The 26,715-nt window shown below is 40.3% G+C and overlaps 1 protein-coding gene across 2 annotated transcripts in view; it reads left to right on the top strand.

Annotated features, from left to right (window-relative positions):
• Positions 1-25,524, top strand: part of C1H8orf74 (chromosome 1 C8orf74 homolog) — a 50,341-nt gene extending 24,817 nt beyond the window's left edge. For both annotated transcript variants that reach the window (XM_056813710.1, XM_056813711.1), the window contains 2 exons: positions 23,986-24,389; positions 25,175-25,524. In XM_056813710.1, coding sequence (XP_056669688.1) covers positions 23,986-24,389; positions 25,175-25,393 — 623 coding nt within the window. In that variant the 3' untranslated portion in view covers positions 25,394-25,524. The remainder of the gene's footprint in view (positions 1-23,985; positions 24,390-25,174) is intronic.
• Positions 25,525-26,715: the final 1,191 nt, after the last annotated feature.

Genomic DNA, 26,715 nt, shown 5'->3' with positions numbered 1-26,715 from the left:
TGAATATGTTGATTTTTGACTTGTGGGCAGAGATTCTCTGTAGGCAGATGGTGATGGGAGACTGGAGATCAGAAGAGATATGAGAACTGGATATATAGATCTAAGAGTCATCTGTGAAAAGATTATAGGTGAACCCTGGAGAATGTATGAGATCATCAGAAACAGCACTGAAAGAGAGGAGACCTAGGACAGAACTCTGGGGGAGAGACATGCTTAACGACTGGAACATGGATGCCAAGCCTAGGAACCTGAGAAGAAGTGGTTGGACAAGGAGGAAGAAGACTGAGAGAGAGCAATGGCATGAAAGCTAGGGAGATAAAAGGATCCAGGAGGAAGAAGTGGCCACTAGGACCACAACCTGCAGAGATCTCAAGTAGGATGAGGACTACGAAAAAGCTACTGGGCTAGACCACAAGAGAACACTGAAAACGTTTGTAACCTTTGGATTTATTGGTGAGATCAGGATATGGAACTCTGCTATTTGATGTTTGCCACTCTTGTTTGTTCGTCGCTATGTGGCTGCTTTGTGGTGTAATTCAACTTCCCCAGGGATTTTGTAAGTCTTGGGCTAATGCTGGTTGATCCCTTTTTGCTAACAAGATAACAGAGTTGGCATAAAGAATTTAAGGAGGGTCATGTTTGCACAATTGTGATTGAAAGTTCTGCCAGGACAGGCTGCTCTACTGGCTTGCCAACTCCCCTTATCTCCTGCACTTGATCTGGGCTGCTGCTAGAAAGGGAGAGGACTGCCAACACTGTAGTTTATTCAAAAGCATAAACTCATTGGGACCCCACCCTCTTGTAGGATTGAGACTGAGATTTTTCTTTTGGGTGCATGATGATACCTTGAGCATCCTTCCCTGCCTTGATGTGGGTTGAAGGGAAAGCCGTCTTCCCCTCCCTCTTCCTCAACTTACAGTAGTGACACCGATCTGCTGTCCTTGTGGTGTGGCATCCTGGTCAGACTAGGGTGGACACCTTTGCTTTGGAGCTCTTGGGGGAGGTGCTTTACAATCAATCTGGCAAGGGGGTTTACCTGTCTGAGGAACTTGGAGAAAATGAAGTGGTGGTTTTGCAAACCCTGCCCAAGTTCCCACAGGGGAGATTCTGGGGGATTTAAAGGAGAGAGAGCCATAGGCATTTCCTCCTTGTAATTCTTTCAGTTAATTAGTCAAAGATCATAGACCTAGAGCTACAAGATTCCTAAGCCGAAGCTTACTCAAAAATCACACAAACAATAAATATTGGAAACTTGAGCAGCTGCTGAGATTTGGGGTGCTTGGAGGGACACTCCAACTAGTTCTGATTTGCAAAATCATATATGCGGTGAATGGTAGGAGAAGGGAGAGGTAGTGATTTGTGCCCTGGCTTGGAGCAAGGAGGAGGTAAGAATGGGGCTCATTGAACCTTACCCTTTAATTCTCTCTTTAGTTCTAAGATTGTCTAGGTGGAGTGGGAGGAGAAGGGCCAGCACTTTTTCTGGGGCTTCTGGTCTCCAAGGAACTTTGCTTAGCCAGATCATGGGCACCCAGTAATCAGAGCAGGATGCTCTGACAATTCTCTATCTTAGCAGAAGTCTCACAGCTTGGTTCTACTCACCTTTCCAACCCTGTTTTGTATTATTCACCTCTACACTTTCCATGTCCCAACCAAACTGGACTTTTCACTGATCCCCAAACTCATTATTCCATCCCCTGGCTCTGGGCATTTACACAAGCTAGCCTCCCTCCAAACCATCACCTGAAGTTCCATGAAGGAAATAGTTCTCCTTACCTTAAGGAAAATAACCTCAGAGAAATGGACCAGAATGAATGTTAATCCCTCAGGACTCCTGAGGAGACACATCTCTCCTGGAGAGGAAGAAGAGAGTAAGGTTTACATCTAGGAAAGAGAATAAATGAGCCAAAAGAGCTCTGAACTGGGAAGGCAGAGTATCTGGATTCTGGTCTGGTCTTCCAGCTGATTATATGACTAGCTATGTGACCGTAGTAAACACTTGAAGTGCTCACTGTGTTGGCCATTATGATAAACTCTGCAGTTGCAAAGAAAGTCAACAAATAGCTTTGTTGCTGTTCAGGCATTCTAGTCATGTCTGACTCTTCTTGAATCCATTTGGGATTGTCTTGGAAAAGATTCTGGACTGGTTTGCCCTTTCCTTCCCCAGCTCATTTTACAAATGAGAAAACTGAGGCAAACAGGGTTAAGTGACTTGATGAGGGTCACACAGAGATAACATTTGAGGCCAGATTTGAAATATTAGCTTCTCTCAAAAAGCTCAAAGTATAATGGGGGAGACAGCATGCAAACAACTCGTAGACAAGAGGAACATCAGAGTAAGAGCCTAAAGCTAAGGGGGTAGGGAAAGTTTCGTGTAGAAGGTGAGCTTTTAGCTGGGGTTTTGTAATAGATGATATTTTGAAGGTATATTTGATGGATATTAGATAACTAATGGATCAGATAGTTATCTTCTTTTTGCCAATTTGACGGAAGCCAGAGAACCAGAAGGTAAAGGTGAGGAGGGAAAGCATTCCAGGCATGGGGCACAGCTAGTGAAAATGCCTGGGATTGGGAGATGGAAATGTCTTGTACAGGGACTAGCAAGAAGGTGAGCATCGCTGGATCACAGAGTACAAGGGGGAAGAGTGGAAAGTGTTAGAGTGGGAAGGTGAATGGGGTGGGGGGAGGCTGTGAAGGAATGCCTAACAGAAAACTTGATGTTGGATCCTGAAGTGATAGGGAACCGCTAGAGTTTATTGAGAAAGGGGAGGAAGTGGTCAGTTGTGCACTTTGAAAAGATTGCTTGACCAGCTGAGTGGAGGAGGTAGTGGCATAGAGAGAAATGTAGCAGAAAGACCCACCAGCAGGCTATCTGGGCAAGTACCAAGGTGGTAATAGCATTCCTTCCCTTCTACATGCCTCATTTATCTTATCTGTAAACTGAAGGAGTTGGATTAGATGTGGGCTAAGGATCCTTAAGGGCAGCTAGATGGGTAGAGCACCGAGCCTAGACTGAGGAAGACTTGTCTTCCTAAATTCAAATTTGTCCTCAGACACTTCCTAGCTGTGAAACCCTGGACAAATCACTTACCCCTGTTTGACTCAGTTTCCTCATCTGTAAAATGAACTAGAGAAGGCAATGGCAACTCTAGGCACTCTAAGCACTCTTTGGTGCTCTAGAATCTTTGCCAAGAAAACCCCAAATGGGGTCATGAAGAGTCAGATACAACTGAACTACAAGGATCCTTAACATTCTATTATCATACTAGATGATTTCTTGAAACTCCACCTCCCCAAACAGTCCATGAAATCCCATGATCTCTACCTTAGAAAAATCTGAAAGAAAAAATCAGGCAGGAGCAGCAGCTCAATTTCTAACTTACTAAGTAAACTTGAACATATTATTTCTTCTGACATATTTTTTTCAGTTTGAAATGGATAAATTATCTGTCCACTTACTTTATTTGTGCTCAGAAATCTAGGCCTTCAAGTCAAGCTAATGGGCCTAAGAAAAAGGCTGTAATTTGGTGGGGTTGGGGGGTGGGGTTATCAGGGTGCAGGAGGAAAGATCTCTGGCTCTAGATTGAAAGGCTCTCTCTGTCACTAAATTGACCCAATTCTCCAGAATAAGCTAGATCACAGCAAGCCTCAAGATGGTAAGGGACTACACATACAAAGTCCTTACATTGCAAGCAAGAGGCAGCCTGAAGAAAAAAGGGAAAAACATTAGAGCCAAAGCATTTGGAAGTCAGAAAGCCTGTGTTCAAGGCTTAGCACCGCCATTTACTAACCATGTGATCTTGGGCAAGTATCTTTGGGATCTCAGAGTCAATTTCCTTATCTGTAAAATGGGTGTAATAACTTATACTATTACCTACCAGGATTGTTATGAGGAAAACACTTTATAAATATTTTTTAAAACCTTATAGAAATCTGAATAGTTATTTCTGTTATTCTTTTTATAAATGGCCAAGTCAGAATTTGAATAATAATAGCTAATGTTTGCATACATTATTGTGTGCTAAGCATTTTACAATTATTATCTCATTTGATCCTCACAGCAATCCTGGTAGTTGTAGGTAGGTGGTATTATTATACCCATTTCACAGATGAAGAATTTAAGACAAACAGAAATTAAGCATCACAAAGCTAGTAAGTGTCTGAAATTGGATTCAAACTCAGGTATACCTGACTCTAGATTCTGGTGCTCTATTTACTATGGAAGCAGTTACCTAATCTGCCCTTTGGACTCTTGCTATTCAACCCTGACCACATAAACCTCCTTCAACCACTTTTCTTTATCCCTTACAATCTGCCTTAGAACCAATAGGTTCTAAGGCAGAAGTGTGATAATGATGGGGGTGGGGAGTTGTATAATTGAAAATCTGTTACCCTAAAAAAAGAACTACATATCCCAAGAGCCCACTGACTTCCTGTCATTACATACTTCCTGTAGACAGAAGGTAAAGGGAGTGGGCATTGAGGCTCCTCCTCTCTGATATGAAATCAGCAGTGATGGTAGTGAGTGGGGATTTTGAAAATGGCTAACCAGCCATGGGCACGTGATTTTTATTTTGTATCCTCTTTATTCTTTGATTTCTAATGATCTTTACTAAACCTCTGTAAAATATAATATTTTTATTATTAGAGATCAAATTTTAATTTTTTACAGAGTTGAGTGACTTTCCCAGGGTCACACAGGTAGGAAGTGTCTGAGGCCAGATTTGAGCCCAGGTCTTCCCATTTCAAGGCCTAGATCTCTATCCACTGAGCCATCCAGCTGCCCCCTTCAACCACTTTTAATCTGCTAAATAGACCCATGAGTTTTGACTTGGGATGCAGGTGGGGAAGAAAAGACCTAATTCAGGTCTCAGCACCCACAAGGATCTTCCTCAAACTCAGGCTGGATCTCACATTTAGGGAAGACATTTAGGAGCAAAAGTACAAATTGATCCTGGGGTCCCCACAGAAGTGCTAGGCTTTACACTGGGGAGCAGACCCTGTGGGGTATCTCTAATAGAATCCCCCCACATAATAAGAGTCATGACTACAGAGCCTGGTGGGGGGGACATACAGGGAACCAACTCTTTCCCACCCCAAAGTTACCTAAATAATTCTTCCTGGAGAAGCAGGAACTCTTTATGGTGGAATGGCAAGATATCACTGTAGAGACTGGGACTCACAAGGACACCTGGAGCATAGGCATGACACTTCTCTGAGTATGGAGCATCCTTTCTCATCTGGTGGTTGTCCCAGGCAACTGAAAGCCCCAGGTTATCCCAGCCCATCCTGACCTGACCCAGGGAGCCCTTGGCTTCTGACCAAGTCAGCCAGATCCACAATCTCACCTTTTACCTTGGTGCTGGGAGGGATTTGTGGATTGGATTAGTGCACCTACACTGTGTTTTAGTTTTCATGTTATACTATAAATTCCAAATTACTAAAATTTAAAGGTTAAGTATCAAAGCTTAGAACTTAAATAAGACTTTTGGGACACTCTGTCCATAAATATCACTCTTTTTTTTTTAAACCAGTAAGCACAGACTCATAGGATTTACATATTTAGAACTAGAAAAAACTTAGGGAATCATGTAGACCAACTCTTTCCTTTAACAGATGAGGAAACTGAGGCCAGGAAGAGTTAGATGATTTGCCCTAGGTCATAAAGGTGACTGTCAGTGGCAAAGTAAGGATTTGAGTCTAGGTCCTCTGAATCCAAATCCAGAGCTTTGGGTTCTGGATTTAGTGATGAAAAAGAATCAGCAATGCGTGCCAGGCACTGTGCTAAGCATTTTATAAATATGATCTCATTTGATCATCCTTTTTCCTCACCGGCCACCCTCCAAGGACAACCAGGGAAAGGCCCCCAAAGCCCTCGCTGGAAGTAATGGCTCTGATTTGCTATTCACTAAGAAAGACTGAGTTTCACAGATAGTTGTCCACTACTCTCCAATTCGGGGGAGGGGGGCAAGGATTCCCCATAAAGTCCCCATAAAAGTCATCCCTGAAACTAGCTTCAGCATCTAGGAAAAAGGCAGCCACTTGGGCTACAGAGCCTAAGATGCCAGAAGTCTGCATCACTATTCTCCAGGTGGCAAGACTGTATCTATGGATAGATTGTCCTATAAATGGCTTTCCCCTACTTTCCCTGCCAGGAGAAGCTAGTTTTATATATATATATAATTTAATTTTAAAAATAAATTTAAATAAAGAATAAATATATATTGTATTATATTATATTTGTTATTTTATATATAACATTTTTTTGCTGCTATTATTCAACCACATATGACTATTTGTGACTCCATTTATGGTTTTCTTGGCAAAGATCCAAGAGTAACTTTCCATTTCCTTCTCCAACTCATTTTACAGATTACAAAACTGAGGCAAATGAGGTTAAGTGACTTTCCCAGGGTCAAACAGTGTCTGAAACTAGATTTGAGCTCAGGAAGATGAGTCTTCCTGTCCTGAGGCACATCACTCTATTCACTGTGCTACCTAGCTGCCCAATATACACTTATCCTCACCAAATAGAGAGGAAAAGAAACCTCAAAAAATAAGATTTCTTATCCAGTTCTGAGATGTACTCCTGAAAACCAAGAAAGCATAGGTAAGAACTACCAAGAGTATTGGAGAACAAAAGCAAATTCAGAGATGGAGATGAGCAAGTTGAATTATGAGTGATAAACATCTGGCTGGTATATTTCTGACTTACATCTGTTAGTGTTAATTATTGCTCTTGATAACATCGAGGATCCTATCTCCTGGTACTATTTCAAGGAAAATTATTAAAGGAGTAACAATAAGCCTAGAGAGTTATTCAAATTTATCAAAAAGCAGAGTTTGGGAGCTGCATATGGGAGTATAGAGAAAAGAATACACTTGGCCCAGGGGGCAGCTGGGTAGCTCAGTGGATTGAGAGCCAGGTCTAGAGACGGGAGGTCCTAGGTTCAAATCTGGCATCAGCCACTTCCTAGCTGTGTGACCCTGGGCAAGTCACTTGACCCCCATTGCCTAGCCCTTACCACAATTCTGCCTTGGAGCCAATACACAGTATTAACTCCAAGACGGAAGGTAAGGGTTTAAAAAAAAAAAGAATACACTTGGCCCACCCCCTGAAAAAGATAGTATCAGCTCACAGTTATGTGGCACTTTATATTTTATAATACAAAGCATTTTCTTCATAGCAACCCATTTCATAGATGCAGATGCTGAGGCTAAGAAAAGATATGTGACTTACTTAACTAGTTGGAACCAGGACAAAAATGGGGTTCTCTTGATTCCAACAATGAAGCACTGTCTGATGATAACAAGCTAGCATTGCCTATAGATTACAAAGTCCTTTTTTTTACCTTTTAATTTTTTTAATTTTTTATTTTTTTAATAACATTATTTTATTTGGTCATTTCCAAGCATTATTCATTAGAGACAAAGATCATTTTCCCCCCCCCCCCACACCTATCCCATAGCCGACGGCGCAATTCCACTGGGTATCACAAGTGTTCTTGATTCGAACCCATTTCCATGTTGTTGGTATTTGCATTGATTACAAAGTCCTTTATGTGTCTAAGGTATAGAAAATAGCCTTATAACCTCAGAGATAGAAGGAAAATCAAAAGCCATCTTTTCTAACTCCTACTGAGTGAGAAATTATTTTTATAAAATCTTCAACAAGTAATCATCTACACTTTGCCAGAAGGACTCTAAGGAAACTCAAAGTAATCTGTTATGTTTTGGTACAGTTAAAATGGTCAAGCCAATAACTATCTCCACAGCTTCCAGACATGGTGAAGAGCCACTGAAAATGTTCAGAGTTGGAGATGGAACATCTTGTGTGAGAGGCAGCAAAGAGGCCAGTGTTACTGAATTACAAAGTTCATGGGTACAGCAAGGTCATGAAAGTAAAGTATAAGGAGATTGGGAAGGGAAGAAGGGTTCTGGTGCTATCTGAGGATCAAGCAGAAAAAGCTAAATCTCTCTTTCACAAGTGCAAATTTTCAAATGCTTAAAGACGTCTGCCATATCGATTTCTAAATCTTATTTAATTGTAATATTCCTCAGTGAATCATTGATGGCAAGGCTTGCACTAGCTGGTCATCTTCCTCTTATCAATATCCTCCCAGACATTTAATACCAAGAACTAAATTCAGTCTTCTAGATATAGTCTAGCACAGTACCACTGGACTACTGATCTCTCCAAAGATAGCAATGATTTCTCAATGATTACCTTCTGTCTTAGAATCAATACTGTGTACCAGTTCTTAGGCAGAAGAGTGGTAATAGCTAGGCAATGGGGGTTAAGTGACTTGCCCAGGGTCACACAGCTGAGAAGTGTTGGAGAACCCAGGACTTCCTATCTCTAGGCCTGGCTCTCAATCCATTGAGCCATCTAACTACCCCTCAATGTCCTCTTAATTGCCAAATCTAAGGGCCTTTTCTCAGTACTCTTCATTCTTGATTTCTCTATATTTTTTGACATTGTTGATTGTCCTCTTCTTGATCTTCTCTTCTCTCTGGGTTTTCACTATACTACTACACTCTGGGTTCTTCTCTTACCTGTCTGAATATCCTTTCTCAATCCCCTTTGCTGGATCTTTGTCCAGATTACATCTACCAACAGGTAGACCCAGAGCTCTGTTCTGGACCTTCTCTTCTCCCTCACTTTTTCCCTTAGTGACCTCATTGGCTCACATAGATTTAATTATCATCTCTCTGCTGATGATTCCAAAATCTACTCCTCTACCCTTAACTTTTCTGTTGATCTCCAAACTTGCATCTCCAACTACCCAATGGACATCTCAAACTGAATGCCCTTTAGGCATCTTAAATTCAATATGTGCAAAATTGAACTCATTATCTTTCCCTAAATCTTTCTTCTCTTCCTAATTTTACTATGACTGTTAAAAGAACCATTCTCCTCCCAGTTCCCCACCGCTCATGACATAGGTATCAATTATTCTCACCATATCCATCAACCTACCCAGACTATTGAAATAACCTACTGTTTATTGGTCTCCCTGCCTCAAGTCTATCCCTACAACAGTTGCCTCCTTAAAGAAAAGATCTGGCCATGTCATAGGGGGCAGCTGGGTAGCTCAGTGGATTGAGAGCAAGGTCCAGAGACAGGAGATCCTGGCTTTAAATCTGTCCTCAGACACTTCCCAGTTGTGTGACCCTGGGCAAGTCACTTGACCCCCATTGCCTAGCCCTTACCACTCTTCTGCCTTGGAGCCAATACACAGTATTGACTCCAAGACGGAAGGTAAGGGTTTAAAAAAAAAAGAAAGAAAAGATCTGGCCATGTCATATGTACACACACCCCTCTAGTCAATAAACTCCAGTGACAACTCCAGCATCCACTTTAAAGTTTTCTCTTTGATATTCAAATCCCTGCACAATCTGGGCCCTTCCTACCTTCCCAAGGCTTCTTCTACTTTATTACCCTGACCTTGACTCACCATGAACTCAATAATTCAGTGACACTGGTCTTTTGGCTGTTCTTCCCCTCATCTCCTCAATCTGGACATGTTCAGTGGCTTTCCACCATGACTGGAACTCTCTCTCCTCATCTCTTCCTCCTGACATCTCTGGTTTTTTTCAAATCCCAAATAGAAATCCTACATTCTACAAGAAGCCTTTCTTATTGCCAGTGCCCTCTCTCTATTGATTTTTTCTATCCTGTATATAGCTTATTTGTACATAGGCGCTTCCATATTATGTCCTCCATTAGTCTGTGAGCTCCTTGAGAGATGGGACTGTCTTTTTTCTTTCTTTGTATCCCCAGACCTCAGCATGTTGCCTAGAACATAATAGGATCATTAATAAATGCTAGTTGACTAACTTATTGACTGACCAAGATTCTATTTAGAACAACTGCTGTCTAGCCATGTCTTCTCCATTTTGTACTTAAGAATTTGGTATTTTGTGTGTATTTAAATGTAAGACTTCACATTTATCCCTACTACATTTCATCTTATTCTCTTCTCTGTCATGGATTTGGATCCTGATCATCCAGTGTGTTAGCTGTCCTTCCCAGGTTTGTAGCATCTGAAAACTTGATGAAAATACTACATGCGCCTCTATCCAAGCTTAACATCCAAAAAGATGGTAAACAGCACTGCATCAAGCACAGATTCCTGAGTTTCTGCACTGGCAAACTTCTACTGTATCAACAAAAAACCATTAACAACTATTCTTGGGGCAGGAAAGTGGTCCAGTAAGTTGAGAGCCAGACCTAGAGGCAGGGGAAATTATGTTCAAATCTAGCCTCAGATATTTCCTTGCTGTGTGACCCTAAGCAAGTTACTTGACCCCTGTTGCCTAGCCTTTACCACTCTTCTGCCTTTAAACCAATACTTAGTGTTGATTCTAGACAGAAGGTAAAAGTTTTTGAGAGAGACAGACAGAGAGAGAGAGACAGAGAGAGACAGAGACAGAGACAGAGACAGAGGCAGAGAGAGAGACAGAGAGAGACAGAGACAGAGACAGAAACAGAGAGAGACAAAGACAGAGACAGAGACACAGAGAGAGTTCAGTTCATGACAGTTGGAGAGGCCAAAGGGTATTTAGGTAAAGGAAGTAGCCAATAGGGCAGATGGAAAAGTCCCAAGAACCATGGGAGTATGATAGCAGGACAGACACCCTAACAAGAGTACTGTAGATCAAATAGAGTTTCACCTTTCTTGCTCCTCAATTCCATACATCCTTCTTCTGAGACACTTAAAATATTTCCCAGACATTCATTTTTCCAATATTATATTAGATAAAGAACAGGTATAAAGCAATCCAGTTCTTTGAGTCCTGGGAAATATAGTCTATGGGACTCCTTCAGGCCGTTATTGGATCCAGTGCTATGTACTGGGACAGAACTGGCATTATGGTGTCCTTTGCCAACATATTTGATGATGGTAATGATGCTAGCCATGATTATACTCTGGAAAAGCTAGTGCCAAGAACGGGCACAGAACTCAAGCAATGCTTGGAAATAATTCTATCACAGCTCATTCTGTGTCACACTCCAATGATATACATTTATATCTCATTTTAAGGTCTTTAAAGCACTTTTTTCTCTTTTAGTAATTTTTCCACTTACATGTAAAAACCATTTTTAACATTGGTTTTCTAACACTTTGAGTTCCATGTTCTTTCCCTCCCTCTCCCACCCTCTCCCTGAGAGAGTAAACAATTTGATATAGTTTATACATTTCCATACAGAAGAAACCAATAAGAAGGTTCAACGGCTGAGATGGCGACGCAGCAAGGCACTGTGGAGTGCTTAGGGCATGTTGGAGCACAAAGGACAACACGACCATCCAATGCAGCTGAGGAAGTCTCCAGGTGTAACGATTTTTCGTGCCAATGGACCCAGGCTTCCAACGCCGAGAGAGTGGGACTGTCTCTGTCATCGACTTTTCCACTTAAATCTCCTTCACGCACAAGTGTCTTTGTGCACACTCATCTATACACCATAGAAGAAAATACACAAAGACAATCATCATCCTCGGTTACCAAGGGACTACTACTGATGACTGACTGACCCATCATGTTGTGAAAGACATTTAAAAAAGGTCTACAATGAAAATGAAGTGAAGAATGGTCTGTGTTGATCTGTATTCATACTCCATCAGTACTTTCTCTGAATATGGATAGCATTTTTCATCATTAACACTTTAGGACTGTCTTGGATCGGTGTATTGCTGAGAATTGATAAGTCCTTCACAATTGTTCATTGTTCTATATTGCCTTATCTGTGTTCCCCTAGTTTTGCTCATTTCATTCTGCTTCAGTTCCTGTAGATCTTTCCAGGTTTTTCTGAAATCTTCCTGCTCATCATTTCTAATAGCACAAGAGTGCTTTTAGATTATAACATTACATTATAATCATATAGCACAACTTGTTCATTCATTACCCTATTGATGGGTATCCTTTCAGTTTCCAATTCTTTGCCAACACAAAAAGAGCTGCTATGAATATTTTTGAACAAATATATCCTTTTTATTCTTTTTTCATCTCCATAGGATACAGACCTAATAATGATATTGCTGGGCCAAAGGGTATGCACAATTTTATAGCCCTTTTAGTATAATTGTAAATTGATCTCTAGAATGGTTTGATCAGTTCACAACTCCACCAACAGGGCATTAGTGTCCAAATTTTCCCACATCCCCTCCAACATTTATCATTTTCCTTTTCCATCAGATAGCTTAATCTGATATGTGTGATATGTGTACTTTAGAGTTGTTTTAATTTGCATTTTTCCAATCAATAATGATTTGGAGTATTTTTTACATAATTATAGATAGCTTTGATTTCTTCATGTGAAAACTGCTTGTTCATCTCCTTTGACCATTTAGCAATTTGGGAAATGACTTGTATTTTTGTACATTTGACTCTGTTCACTATACATTTCAGAAATAAGACCTTTTTCAGAGATGCTTCCTATAGCATTTCCCCCCAGCTTGTTGTTTCCCTTCTAATCTTGGTGGAATTGGTTTTCTTGGGCAAACCCTTTTTAATTTAATGTAGTCAAAATTATCCATTTTATATTTCCTAATGCTCTCTATTTCATGGTTGGTCATAAGTTCTTCCCTTATCCATAGATTTGAAAAGTAAACTATTCCATATCCCCTAATTTGCTTACAGTACCAAACTTTGTGTCTAAGTCATGTACCCATTTCTACTTTTTCTTGGTATATGATATAGAATGTTGGTCTATATCTAGTTTGTGCACACTGTTTTTCATTTTCCCCAGCAGTTGTTTTATAATGAGTTTGCATCCTAGAAACTAAGACCTTTAGATTTAGCAGATACTAGATTGCAATGGTCATTTTCTACTGTGTATTATGATTCTAATATATTTCATTCACCCACCCTTCTATTTCCTAGCAAGTACCAGATTGTTTTGAGAATTATTGCTTTATAGTACAGTTTTAAATCTGATACTGTTAGTCTACTTTCTTTTACACTTTTTCCATTAATTCTCTTGATATTCTTGGACTTTTATTCTTGCAGAAGAATTTTGTTATTATTTGTTCTAGCTCTATAAACTAAGTTTTTGGCACTTTGATTGGTATGGCACAGAAGAGATAATTAGTTTAGGTAGAATAGTCAATTTTATTATGTTGGCTTGGCCTACCCATGAGCAATTCATGTTTTTTCCAATTGTTTAGATCTAACTTAATTTGTATGAAAAATGTTTCCAAAGCACTTTCTATACATTTCCTCATCAAACCCTCACAACAATCCTACCAAGTAGGAAGTAGGTATTATACTTAATATTATCCCCATTTTACCCACATGGAAACTAAAGCTAAATGAGACTAAGGTATTTGCCCATGAACACACAAATATTAAGTGCCTAAGTTGTGATTTGAATCCATATCTTCTTGACTCCATAATGTGCCAGCTTCCATGAGCTCCAGTAGTTAGAACAGCAGAAGGATCAAAATTATTTTCTGAAAAATATCTTAAATATGATGCCAGAAAATATGCCCTCATGCTCTATGCCATTATACAATGGCAGCCTTAAGAAGATGGGCTGAGCATAGAGAATGAGGGGATGTTTCTGGGCACCTCTTCACTTACCTGTGAGTGAGAATGGAATGTATGCAGCTAGGTGATACAATGGGTAGAACACTGGGCCTATGGTCAAGAAGACTTGAGTTCAAATTTGGACTCAGTCACTTATGTGTCATTTAACATCTATTTGCTTCATTTTCCTCAACAGTAAAATGAGGTTAAGAGTATATACCTCTCAGGATTATTATTGAAGATAAAATGAGATAACATTTGTAAAGTACTTAGCATAATGCCTGACACATAATAGGTACTATATAAATGTTTATTCCTTTCCCTTCTGACCTATTGAGCAGAAATGGGATACCATACAGGAAAAGGTCCAGTTTTCTAAGTCACTCAAACAAAGGTCTAGGGCCAACTTCATCTTGGCTAGGTTGGTTCTCTTTCTTTTCTTTCCCTGGTTATATGAGATTTTTGCTAGATAATTTTGGGCTGTATGATCTCAGGGGTAACTTCAAATAAACCAGGAACTTCCTCCTACATAAGGCTCATCTCGATCCTCTTAGTAGCTTCCTCCCTCAAAAAAATTTTGTTGCTGTTGTTGTTCAGTCATTTTAGTCATGTCTGACTCTTCATGACCCCATCTGGGGTTTTCTTGGCAAAGATACTAAAGTAGATTTCCATTTCTTTCTCCAGCTCATTTTACAGATGAGGAATTAAGATAAACAGAGCTGAGTGACTTGCCCAGGGTCACACTAGTAAGTGCCTGAGGCTGGGTTTGAACTCATGAAGATACCTCTTCCTGATTCCAAGCTCATTACTCTATCCACTCTACCATCTAGCTGTCCCCCCAAAAACTTACTTTGCATTTATTTTGTATATCTCCATATTTACTTATATGTAAGAGCTTAGTAAATGCCCTCTCTACCAATCTATCATCGTAAACTGAATAAAATGATTAGAGATAGAATCCAAGGGAGGCATTTTCTTAGGTTTATATCTACTCATAAAGGTCACAGTAAGACCAGGATGGTTCCAGGTCCCCCAAAGAAAGTGAAACTGTTCTTTAGGTCCAGTGTCCATTAAAGTCACTCACTCTTGCTTTATTGCAAATGGACATTAAACCTGGGTACTGAGGCACCAGTATCATTGTGACCATCAATGACCGAGGACCATTATTGAATGGCAGTGGTCTCCTAAGCCATTTTGATCTTTGGATGAAAATGGGATAATATATCAAATTACTTGCTAATATAAACTTTCAGGATATCCAATTAAGGGTTAAAACTCCTGAAGTTCTAACATAAGTGTTTTTATCCATCAAGCCAACCTTAATAACATCATAGTTGTTGGGCCATCCCCACTTCCTCCAGGGAGACTGAGGACTACTGGGTGGTGGAGATTCCCTCGCAGTGATAGCGAACCTCTTAGAGACACTACTCTATCCTCACACCACATGTGAGCAAGCTCCCTTACCCCACACAGTGGAGAAAGGAAGTGTTCCCATTGGGCTGCCAGGCAGAGGGGCAGATGATGTGAAAAAAAAAAGCCTCAGGTGTGGTGGAGAGGGGGAAGGGAGAAGCCCCTTCTGGCACTCGTGCCATAGTTTCATCAACACAGTGCCTAAGCTTACTCAAAACCTACCCTTCTCTTCCTGTAGCTAGCCTCCCAATTTCAATCATAGGGAGAGTGTTAGCAGGGCAGTTTCCTAAATAAGGTCAGTATACTTCAGTGAGAGGAAGCAACAAACAAGCATCAATGGGGTGGCATTTGGTGCAGAATTAAAAAGCATGGGGGTGCCCACAGGGTAGTATTTGGAAGAGAGCAGTGGAGAGGGGGTGCATATGGAGAGGCAGGGTGGAAATCGGGAGTTTATTGCAGGTCTTGAAAGGAGAAGACATTGGGAGGAGAGATATAGACTCAACTCTAGCACACTCTCAAGATGTAGGCAGAGTAACTAAAGAGAAGATAATCTGAAAATCAGAAGTGGATCCAACAGATCTAACATGGTTCTTCTGTCTCTAAGAGGATCCCGCCCCACACACTAACCTAGAGCAGCCATTTCACTCTTATGCATCCACTATGGGTCAGGGGATGAGTGCAATGGGTGAGAAAATATGAGGGTCATATTCCTATCCTTTGTCCTCATCCCCCAATTTAAGCTCCTAGAGATATATTAGCAAGAGTGATGTGAATGCCAGCCAAAGGATCTCCCTTCTCCCTAATTATTCCTCAAAGTAGTTTGGAAGCTATAGACTGAAGGGGGACTTTTTCTTGCTCTGTGAACTAACCTCATCATTAGTTTGAACTTAGATCCTGTCAGCCACAAAGCGAATTGAGTACCTACAGTTTGAATCCAGAAGAATTTAGAGCAGAACTTTGTCCTACCTGGGATGTTTCTGGAATCCATAAAAAGCAGGACTCCTCCAATGAGATGAGGATGCCTGGTCATTTTATAATTATGAAGGATCTGATGACTTTGAATTATCAATTGAGTTGCAACAGCTTTGACCTAAATTTGAGTGACAGGAAGTGCTGTGGTACGGTGGGAAGAACCTAGAATCTGGGGTCAAAGACCTGGATTCAAAGGCTTTATTATAATCCTTCCCATCTATGTGACCTTATTCAAGTCGGTTTCCTCAGCTCTAAGATGATGGGGCTAAACTAGAAGAATCAGATCTGTGATCCTATAATCTAGATAGTCTTTCTCATTCATCTCAATAAGAGTAGAAATTAAGCTAGCCCCTGTTCACTTTCCCCCACCTCCTAGCCTTTCCCCCTTAACTTCAAAGCTGCATTGAAATCCCTAGCTAATTGGCAGTGTTAAATTTAGATTTTGCTTTCATTTTAAATTTTGATCTCTCTCGGCCTTCCTGCAGGGATAAAGCTGGTGGAAACAATTCTCTAGGCTTTGACCCTGAAATCTATTCTGATGACATACTTTATAATAATAATTAGTATTTACCTAGTGAGTTAAGATTTTCAAAGCATTTTATATATATAAACTGTGTCTCTTAAGCCTTTGAGGTCAATGATACGTTTATTATTTTCCCTTTTTTCTGATGGAAAAACTTAGGATCAAAGAAATTGTTACTAAGAGCCAGGCAACATGTAAGTGCTGGGAATACACAGAAAAGCAAACATGGTTCCTTCCCTCAAAGAGCTCTAAATCTAATGAAGGAAACAACAAGCAAACAACTTTGTACAAAGCTATAAACAAAATATATTGGAAGTACTCAACAAAAGGAAGACACTAAGATTAAGGAGGACTGGGAAAATCTCTTATAGAAGGTAGAAATCTGACTGAGACTTAAAGGAGGCCAGAGAAGTTAGGAGGGAGGCAGAGAGGAGGAGAGAAATAGTTCCAGGCATATGGAAAGCCAAAGAAAATGCCCAGAGTTGGACAGCATCCCATCTGAGGAAGAGCAAGGAAGTCAATGTCCCTGGATCCCAGAGTAGGTGAAAGATACAAGAATACTAGAAAGGGAAGAAGGAGCCAAGTTATGAAGGGCTTTGAAAACCAAATAGAGGATTTTATATTTGAGCCTGGAGATGATAAGGAACCACTGGAGTTTATTCAATACAAGGGAAAGGGAGGGTTCTATGCTCAGACCTGTGTTTTTAAGATAAATTTGACAGTTGAGAAGATGGATTGGAGACTGGAGAGGCTTGAGGCAAGAAGGTCAACCACAAGATGTTTGGATAGATTAGGTCACTTTCCCATGGTCACATGGCTTATAAGGTTGGAGGCAGAATTCAAACCCAGGTCTTCTTGACTCTAAATCCACTATACCATGCAATCTCTCATAGACAATGTCACCCAGATCTTTGGACATTCAGGTGGAGTTTTAAAAGATGAATCCTGATGGAGATTCTAGATCACAGATCATGCAGAGAGCTGAAAAAGACTTCAGAAACTTTCTCTTCTAAACCCCTTATTTGACATGGGAGGAAATTGAAGCCCATTGAGGGGAAGTCATTGGCCCAGTAGGACTCAGCTCCTTAGGTGCAGGGCTGGGATTTAAACCCCTGACCCTCTGACTCCAAATTCAGAGTCTTTTCCACCATATCCCAATGCTGAAATAGGACTGCGGAGTATTGATTTCAGGAAAGACAAGGAGAACCACATGATATAATGATTGCTGAATTTGAGGTCAGAGGATCTGGATCCAAATCCCAACTCTGCCACTTACTTCCTTCATTTGGCGCACTCTTGGGCTTTATGGGCCTCAGTATTCTTATCTGTAAAATGGGATTGGGCGAGAAGACCTCCAAGATCCCTTCTAGCTTTAAGTTCATTATCCTAAAAGTTAGGAGATAGAGCAGAGTCTGGGGCCAAAGAGATGCTTAGAGTGCCTGGAGAACAACTCCTAAAGAAAAGCCAGGGTCTATAACTGGGTCTCTGCCCCCCAGTTAAATGCTTTCCCTTCTCCTTCTCTTAAACACCTTTAAGATTTAGCTATATTTTATATTTCATTATGAATGAATTTCTTAAGAGTTTTTCCCAAGATTAAGTTTTGATGCAAGGCAAAGACCATCAAGACACTAGGTATGGGAGAAAAGAGAGGAGACCCCTAAAAAAAGATCCCAAAAGGTAGATTATGAGACATTGACACTTTATCTACTCTAATTTTTTAAAACTATAAAATAGGTCCTGATAAAGTCTGAAAATTATGCAACTCCAAACTGTGGTTTGACTCCTTTCTGCTTAGAGTGAGGTGACTGCAGTCAAACTGGTTTTTCAGGGGGCATTAGAGGAACATGGGATCCCTGGGGAGAGGGGGTGGCCTCTTTCCAATGGTTTTCCAAGCAGACCCTCCAAAATTTATGTGAGGTGTGATCAGTCTTACAAAACCCTAAACCCTTTTCATATTTGGGGAGAATATTTCGCATTTGGGGAGAGATAGAGGGTTGACAGGAGGAAGTAAATTTAGTGATTCTTAATATCAGATGTCTCTTCACCCTGAATTTTGAAGTTCTATAATGCTGTCTTTCCAGTCTTCTCTTCTTCTTCTTCCTCCTCCTCCTCCTCTTCTCCCACCCCACCCATTCCCCATGCCTCCAGTGATCTGTGCAGGTGCTGGCCTTCAGGGAGTTCTTGGGGGAGGGGGTGTCTTCAGGAAGTTCCCAGCAGCCAATGCAAATCAAGGCAACTCCCTGATATTGAAGTTGAACCTGCAGGCACAGATCTGTCTGAGAAAAGCAGCCCAGGCTTCTCCCTGAGATTTAATCCACTCAGTTCTGAGTCACCTGCCCCAGACTTCTCAATGCTGGGGTTTATGAAGTGCTCTCCAGGGGCCAAGAAACTGTTCTTATTAAACCTTGGATTGTCCCTTTCTGTACATTGAAATCCACAAATCCATTTAAAAAAAAAGAAGCTGAGTCCAGTAAGGGAAAAGTGAAGACTCGGTAAAATCATGAATGAGACTCCAATTCTAGCTATGACTCAATGTGTGACCTCGGTCAGCCAGACTAGAGCTTCATCTCCTGTCAAGAGGAAAGGAAAACTGAAGGAGTATTAGGAATAATAAAAGGACTCAAAACATTCAGCAGGTAGAATGAGTGTGATCAAGAATACACTTCCATGATGGTTGCCCAAACCTTCAACCTATTAATCAATCAAGAAACATTTCTTAAGCACATACTATGTTCCAAGCCCTGAGGACAAAAAGAGGCAAAATGCAGTCCCTGTCCTCAAGGAGTTTACAATCTCATGGGAGAGACAACATGCAAACAGATGCATACAGACAGAGAGAGACAGAGACAGAGACAGACAGACAGACAAACAGACAGACAGACAGACAGACAGAGAATGAGGAGAGGAGGAGGACCTAGGACAAATCCTTGGGAAATACCTATACATAAGGAATGGGACATTGATGATCAGGCAGAAGGAAAAAGGATAGATTACATTAGATAGATAGATAGATAGATAGATAGATAGATAGATAGATAGATAGATAGACAGACAGATATATAGTTAGATAAGTGGATAGATAGAGGGATAGAGGGAGAGAGAGATGGATGGATCTTTATTTATCCATATATATTTACATACATCAAACTATATACAAGATGAATAGGAAATAATTAAAAGAGAAAAAGCACTAGAATTAAGAGGGGTTAGGGAAAGCTTCCTGTAGAAGATGTTATTTTAACTGAGGCTTAAAGGAAGCCATGGAGGTCAGTGAAATTCAGAATTTTAGTGGACTGGAAGCAGATACTTATCCTACACAACTTTGCCAGGTCCTCCAGCAAGCATATTTCTGAATATGGAGCCCCAGGGAAGGGGGAAGGAACAATCCCTGACCAGACAAGCTACAGAGCGTTGTTCTACATTGGTGTAGAACCCAGTTTTCAATATCAGACTGAACATCTTCCCCTCTCTTCTCTGCTAATCCATGTTTTCAGGTTGATACAGGAAAGAAAAGAGGAAGGAAATGAGCATTTATTAAGCATCTACTATTTGTCAGGCACTGTGGAAGTTCTTTACAAATATTAGATCTCATTTGATCCTTGCAACAACCCTGGAGGGTAAGTACTACTATTGGCCCCATTTTACAGTTGAGGGAACTGAAGGAGGCAGAGGTTAAGATGACTTGCCCAATATTATACAACTAGTAAGAGTATGAGATTAGATTGAAATCTAGTCTTCCTGATTCTAGGACTCTGGTGGTAAACCTATGGCACATGTGCCAAAAAGGGCATGCAAAGCCCTTTCTGTGGGCATGTGAGTCATTGCCTGCCAGAGGGACTCAGGGGAGTTGCTCTCTTCCCCATCTCCCACCATGCTGAGGACATTTTTTCACTTCATCAGCCTCTCTGCCCAGCAGTCCAATGGAAATGTTTCCTCCCCTATCTGGGGTAAAGGGGGTGGTAGATAGGGGAGTGCAGGGCATGGTTTCTAAAATGTTTGCCATCACTGTTCTAGGACTAGCAATCTATCTACTGCACCATCTAGCTACCACTACAATAGGAAGAGTACTAGATTTGGAGGCAGTGGATCAAGATTCAAATCTAAGTGGCCTTGGGCAAATTCCTAATTGATCTTCAGTTTCTTTATCCATAAAGAAGCTGAGGATCCAATTCTTAGGAGTATTAAAAAGGAGGTTCTTGGTCACGTATGGTTCCCTCTAGCTCTGAACCTACAATTCTATGATTCTTCTCTAAAACCTGGTTCAAAACCTAGCTCCTACAAGAATTTCACATGAATTATTCCTTTGTTTTTCCTCCTAGCACAGTGTATTGCTGGCTTTGGGGACAAGAAGAGCTGGCTTAAACACCCCCTCTTATATATTGGTTGTATGAGCCCGAGTAAGTCACTTAACTCTTTTTGCCTCCATTTCCTCACTTTTAAATGAACTGAAGCAGGAAATGGCAAACCACTCCAGTATCTTTGTCAAGAAATCCCCAAAGGGGGCCATGAGAATCTGAGGCAACTGAACAACAAAAAACAATTCCTTTCCTCTGCTGCTATTTCTCTTGGGCTACTTACTGAATAGAATTTGATTAAGAATACAATAATGTTTACTGGATCCATTACAAATTTATGTTATCTAAACTTAACCAGGTTGTCACTGCAGCAAAGTGATACATGTACATCTCTTTACTCCTCTGTCATTGATTCTCTATCATGCTCCTCACAGCATCTATTTCAAACCTTCTCAGCCCAGATTGTCCATCCACATCACCCCCTCTGTCACCCCTCATAGCTGAGGATAACATCTACATTACTGAGAAAATAGAGACTATTCACTGCAGACTTTTTTCCCTTTCATATTCTCTACCTCTAAAAATCTTTTGACATTTCCCCTCAGTTTCTCTTTTTTCTTACTGTCTCTGAAGAAGAGATGGCCTTTCTCACCAACTCCAATATATGTACCCTTTATCCTATACTCTCTTGGTTTCTCCAACAGATCATTCACTCCTATTAAGTCCATCTCCTTCACTGATATAGTAATCACCGAATTGTTTATCTAGTCATTAGAAATCTCTTGAGGTTTTTTTTTCTTTAGTTTTTAAAAAACTCTCTCCTTCCATCTTACTGTAAAAGAGCAGTAAGGGTAGGCAATGGGAGTTAAGTGACTTACCCAGGATCACATAGCTAGGAAGTATCTGAGACTAGATTTGAACCCAGACCTCCCATCTCTAGGACTGGCTCTTAATCCACTGAGCCACTTAGCTGCCCCCTTTTTGTTTGGGGATTTGGGGGGGGTTGTGTTTTTTACTTAATGTGTTGAATATCCTGGTGAATATGGTATGTGCACTGATAATGGTTTTCTTTTTAATATTTATTTTCTCATTTGATTTCAGTTACACTCAGACAGGTAAAATATGTATCATTATACCTATTTTATAGATAAGGAAACTGAGGATTAGGTCACACACTTTATGGAGTGTCTTCCTTTAAGCCCTAGTCATCTAACTCTAAGATCAAGACTCTTTCCACTTTATCATACTACCCAATAAACGTTGATAGATGTGCCTAATATCTAATACCTTTTAGTAGAGGAAAGAGGGGAAAAACAATCCTTAAAATGAACAACTTGGGAGTCACCTCCCTGGGCCAGGAAGGAAAGGAGTTGGATCTTCCAGGAGGCCAAACTTTGTCCAAACCATAGCTTAAACTATTGGCAGAGTGAGGATCTCTTTCTGCCAAATCCCAGTGACAGAAGTATTTTCAATGTTTCGCCCCCTTGGAAGAATATCTTTATAAGACAGTGACTTCCCCACCCTCTTTTAACTCTGAGAGAAGATTAAAGGTAAATATTTCCTCATAGAACCAAGACAACTGGAAAGGGTACCCCATAGGCAAAAACAACAGCCAATGGATGCAGCAGCCCTTTCCTACAGGAGCCTGTGGAACTTGACAGATAATGTCTATATTACCCCATATGCTGCTGCTGGGGTTCAAAAAGAGTGACTCAACTGTAGAGTCCGGGGACAGGCAAAGTTGGAAGAACTTGGAAAAAATTCTTGGAAGGAAAAAACCCAACCAGAGCTTCTCCCTACAAGGAGAAGGGTTAGAGGTATATTTTGTCAAATTCTTTGAGTTCCTGAGAAGAATGGTAATCCATAACATCAAGGCAATGTAATTAATCATGGAATAGGATTAGTATATGTGATACTAGAGCAGGAAGAGACCTTCCCAATTATCATCTTCCATAATACTGTAAGCTCCTTGAGGGTGGAGACTCTCTTTTGCCTATTTTTATATCTCTAGTAATTAGCACAGTGCTTGGCACATATTAGGTGCTTCATAAATTTTAAATGAATGAATGAATGAATGTAGTACAGAGGTTAGAAAACAGTAGCACATATAAGGAATGGTGAACAGGATGATTTCAGAAAGGACTGAAGTTCGTGTGAACTGATACAGAGTGAAATAAGCAGAACCAGGAGAACATTATACACAGTAACTGAAATATTGTGGGAATCGAATGTAATAACAGATTTTGCTACTAACAGCAGAAAATGATTGAGGACAATGAGGGACTTATGAAAAAGAATGCTATCCGCCTCCAGAGAAAGAACTGTTGGAGTAGGAATGCAGATGAAAGCATATGATTTATCACTTGTTTATTCGAGTATGTGATTTGGGGTTTTGGTTTTTATAAGATTATTCACTTACAAAAATGAATAATATGGAAATATTTTTGTGTGATAATACATCTATAACCTAGAAAAAATAAAAATTGAAAAAAAAAAAACCTGTGGGACACAGTACAAATTTAGTCCATTATATGGCCCAAGGCAGGTCAGATTTGATCCTTGGGCAAGAGTTCGCAGACTCTTTTCTAGTTCACCCTTCTCATTTTACAAGTGTGGAAACTGAGACCCAGAGAGTTTATATAACTTGCCCAAAGTTACATAATACAGGTTATGGCAAAGTTGCTTCCAGAACTCAGATTTCCCAACTTCTAGTCCTCTCTTCTTATGTTTTCTTTAAACATTTTATTATGAACTTCACAGTCATTAACAGACATGAATATTTTTCATATATAAAGGCAGAAGTAAGTGCTTTATGCCATTTTCCAACTTTAGTCTGTTTCTCTGATACAAATGGTAGATGACCAAGATAGATAATTTACTCCAGTAATCTATGTGAGGAGCCAATTGTGTGCAGATATGTGTCAGGCACAGAAGAAGAAACATTTTATACACACACAAACACACACACACACACACACACACACACACACACACACACACATTAAATGTCCAGCTTGGAAGCTCACACAAAGAAAGAGAAAATATAAAAAAGAGAGCAAACTTGTTCATAATGATCCAATGCCTAACCTCAAAGGTTTCTCTCTAATGGCCACATCCTCTCACTACTATACATCACTTGGGATCTTCAACACAAAATACCTTCTCTGGCCTTGAGGGAGATGGATGGTTGGTTTGGTGTCTCTTTGGACTTCCCTTCAGATAACTCTTTTTTTCTGCTTTGTTTATCTGTGTCCTCAGATTGCTCCATTACTCAGGCCTTACAGATACTTGGGAACAAGCTCAGAGAATATGAAACCAAGTTTAATCCTGTCAATCTAATGGCTGTCTGTGATTATTTTCACAACACCTTCATCCGGCATTTAAAACTCTACCAGTATGTCCTCTGTAAAGATCAGGATATGTACCAGGCCACTGAATCCTTAGATCTCTGCCCTCCACCACTACCCCTTCCATTGTCAGAGGGTGTTGACAAAAATGTCTGGAAGTACCAACAGCAAGTGGCTGAGCTCACGGCAGCCGAGGTGCAGAAACGGACCAACATGTTGCTTCTGAGGGAGACCCTCCACCTGGAGAGAGAGCACACAATGAAGAAGATCTTTGAGGGACTGGTTACGAAAGAAATAGGGGTCCTAGACCGAGAGGTAGGACACAATCTTTCTGTGTGATATGTTTGAGAGGTAGCTAGGGATCTGGTCTTGGAGTTAGGAAGATGTGTTCAGATCCTATCCCAGATATATACTTCATTTCTTTCTCTTTCTCCTAATTTTTCTTTTCTCTCCCTTTATTTCTCCTTCCTTTCTCATCTCCTCTCTCCCCCATTAGTGAATCTTTTGGCTCTTCTTGTCCTCTTCCTCATAGCCCATTTAAAAAAAAAAATGGGTCTCCTTTGCCGTCTAGTTGTTTTGTTTTTATTCTTGCAATTATTCTTATGTGAAGGTACCTGTGGATTATAGGATCAGAGTATCACAGATAAAGTTAGAAAGGAGATCAGAGGTTCTCTCAACCCTTCATTTGTTGACTTTGAAGAAACTTTATAACTCTGATATAAAATTAGAAAGTTTGGCAAGTGTGGGACTAAAAATAACTCCTCCTAGTCTTTGAATTATATGATTCTACCACAAGAGTAAAGACAAAACCCTATTCAAAGGAAAAGTTTTGTCCACTGGTCCACTACTAGAGAAACCACCTATAAAGTCTCAAGGGAAGGAAAGGACAAAGCCAGGACTAGAACTCTAGTTCATTGAATCCTGGTCCAATCATAATGACCTTTGTCCAATGACCAGTACATTACCCTACTAGAAAAAAATACACCCAAAGACACAGAGGAAGGAAAGGACAAAGATGAGACTGAGTTCATTGCTCTTAGCCCAACCATACTGCTCTGAGGGCTCCCTATTGAGTTCTCCTGTGTCCTGTTTCTCTCCAGGCATTGGAAACTATTATCCGCAAAGCTGTGCGTACGCAGATTGACTCCCTGAAGGAGCTCTTGGAGAATGAGATAAAGACTACTTATGCAATCTTAGACCTAAAACTGCAAAAGAAGATTTTGAAAGTCCCACCTCCCTACCCTCCAGAACCAGGCCAGGCAAGCCAAACAGAAGCTAAAAAGGAAAAAAAGAAAGCCAAAGATAAGAAGAAGAAATAGGAGATTGGCACTCAGTTTGAAAAAATGCAAATTGAGAATAGACCAGTCAGTCGCCAATAGAGAGTAACATGCACCGTGTTTTCAAGTATTGTGACTCAGACACTTCTTGGAAATTAAAAAGGTTTTTGGTTTTTGTTTGTTTTTTTAAAGCAACACCTTATAGCCGTGTCTGTGTGTTAGAGGTGGTTGTAATAGAAGTGTCCTTGAAAATCAAAACAACTTATTTCTAAGTGGTAGAAAAATAAGATATATATATATATACATACATATATATATATATTCATTGGTGTAGTCCTCACAAAATCTCACTGATATGAGTTCTTAAGCAGAGTTTTCCCTAAGAATGCAAAAAAAAAAAAATTGACTTGTTTTGGGATCTTTAAAAAGGCCTTTATTTCCTATGAAAACATGCAGAAAAATTTGAACTATATATTTCTACTGAGCTTCAGTGGTTCAATTGGTTTATCGGTTTTAATATGATTTTGTTAGTTTTAATTTAATTTTAACTGCAAATAGTTCAAATTCAAATAATATCCACTTCACAGAATCCATTATTCACAATAAGTGAGATTTGGTTATATACAGGGTGTCCCAAAAATCTTTTGGGAAACTATGCAGAACAGATTTTATTTATTCCAGCAAAAATCACAGTGTAGGCTTATAGCCTAACCCTTCCTCAACAACTTCTCTTCCCCTATGTAAATAGTGTAAAAAAAAAAAATCCTTGCTTACCATGTATCCTACCTTCCCTTAGGACTTCTAGACCAATGAATGAATAAATACATGTTGCTCCTTCATGAACATAATTCCCCACTGGTATGAAATTCTTCTTCCTGTGATTTCTATGATTTCTGTTTGGAATCATAGAGATGGTGCAATCTGTGAGCTACTCCTTAGGTCCAAATAAGTGTGGGCATCTTGCCTTCTCTTGTCAAAACTCTCTCTCTCTCTCTCTCTCTCTCTCTCTCTCTCTCTCTCTCTCTCTCTCTCTCTCCTTCTCCCCCCCATCTTTGGCACAGCACTATGCTAGGCACTAGAGATATAAAGTTAAATGTAGTCGCTACCCTCAAGAAGCTTCCATTCTACTAGGGGAGAGTCATAAGTACAAGCAGAGAAGTACAAACCTGTGTTTGAAGAGGGAAAGAGTTTTCCACAGTAAATGGCATTGGAGCTGAACCTTGAAGGAATCTTGAGATTCTGAGGGGCAGAGAGGTAGGAGGGAGTACATCTAGGCACAGCCTTAACAAACAGAATACACAATATGGTGTACAGGAAGGCCAGTTTGGCCAATTGTAAGGTTTTTGCAATAGTACCTTCCCCAG

The sequence above is a fragment of the Monodelphis domestica genome, chromosome 1, assembly GCF_027887165.1.
Source record: "Monodelphis domestica isolate mMonDom1 chromosome 1, mMonDom1.pri, whole genome shotgun sequence".
NCBI lineage: Eukaryota > Metazoa > Chordata > Mammalia > Didelphimorphia > Didelphidae > Monodelphis > Monodelphis domestica.
The sequence above is the reverse complement of the archived record's forward strand: the minus strand, read 5'-3'. Positions and strand labels throughout refer to the sequence as shown.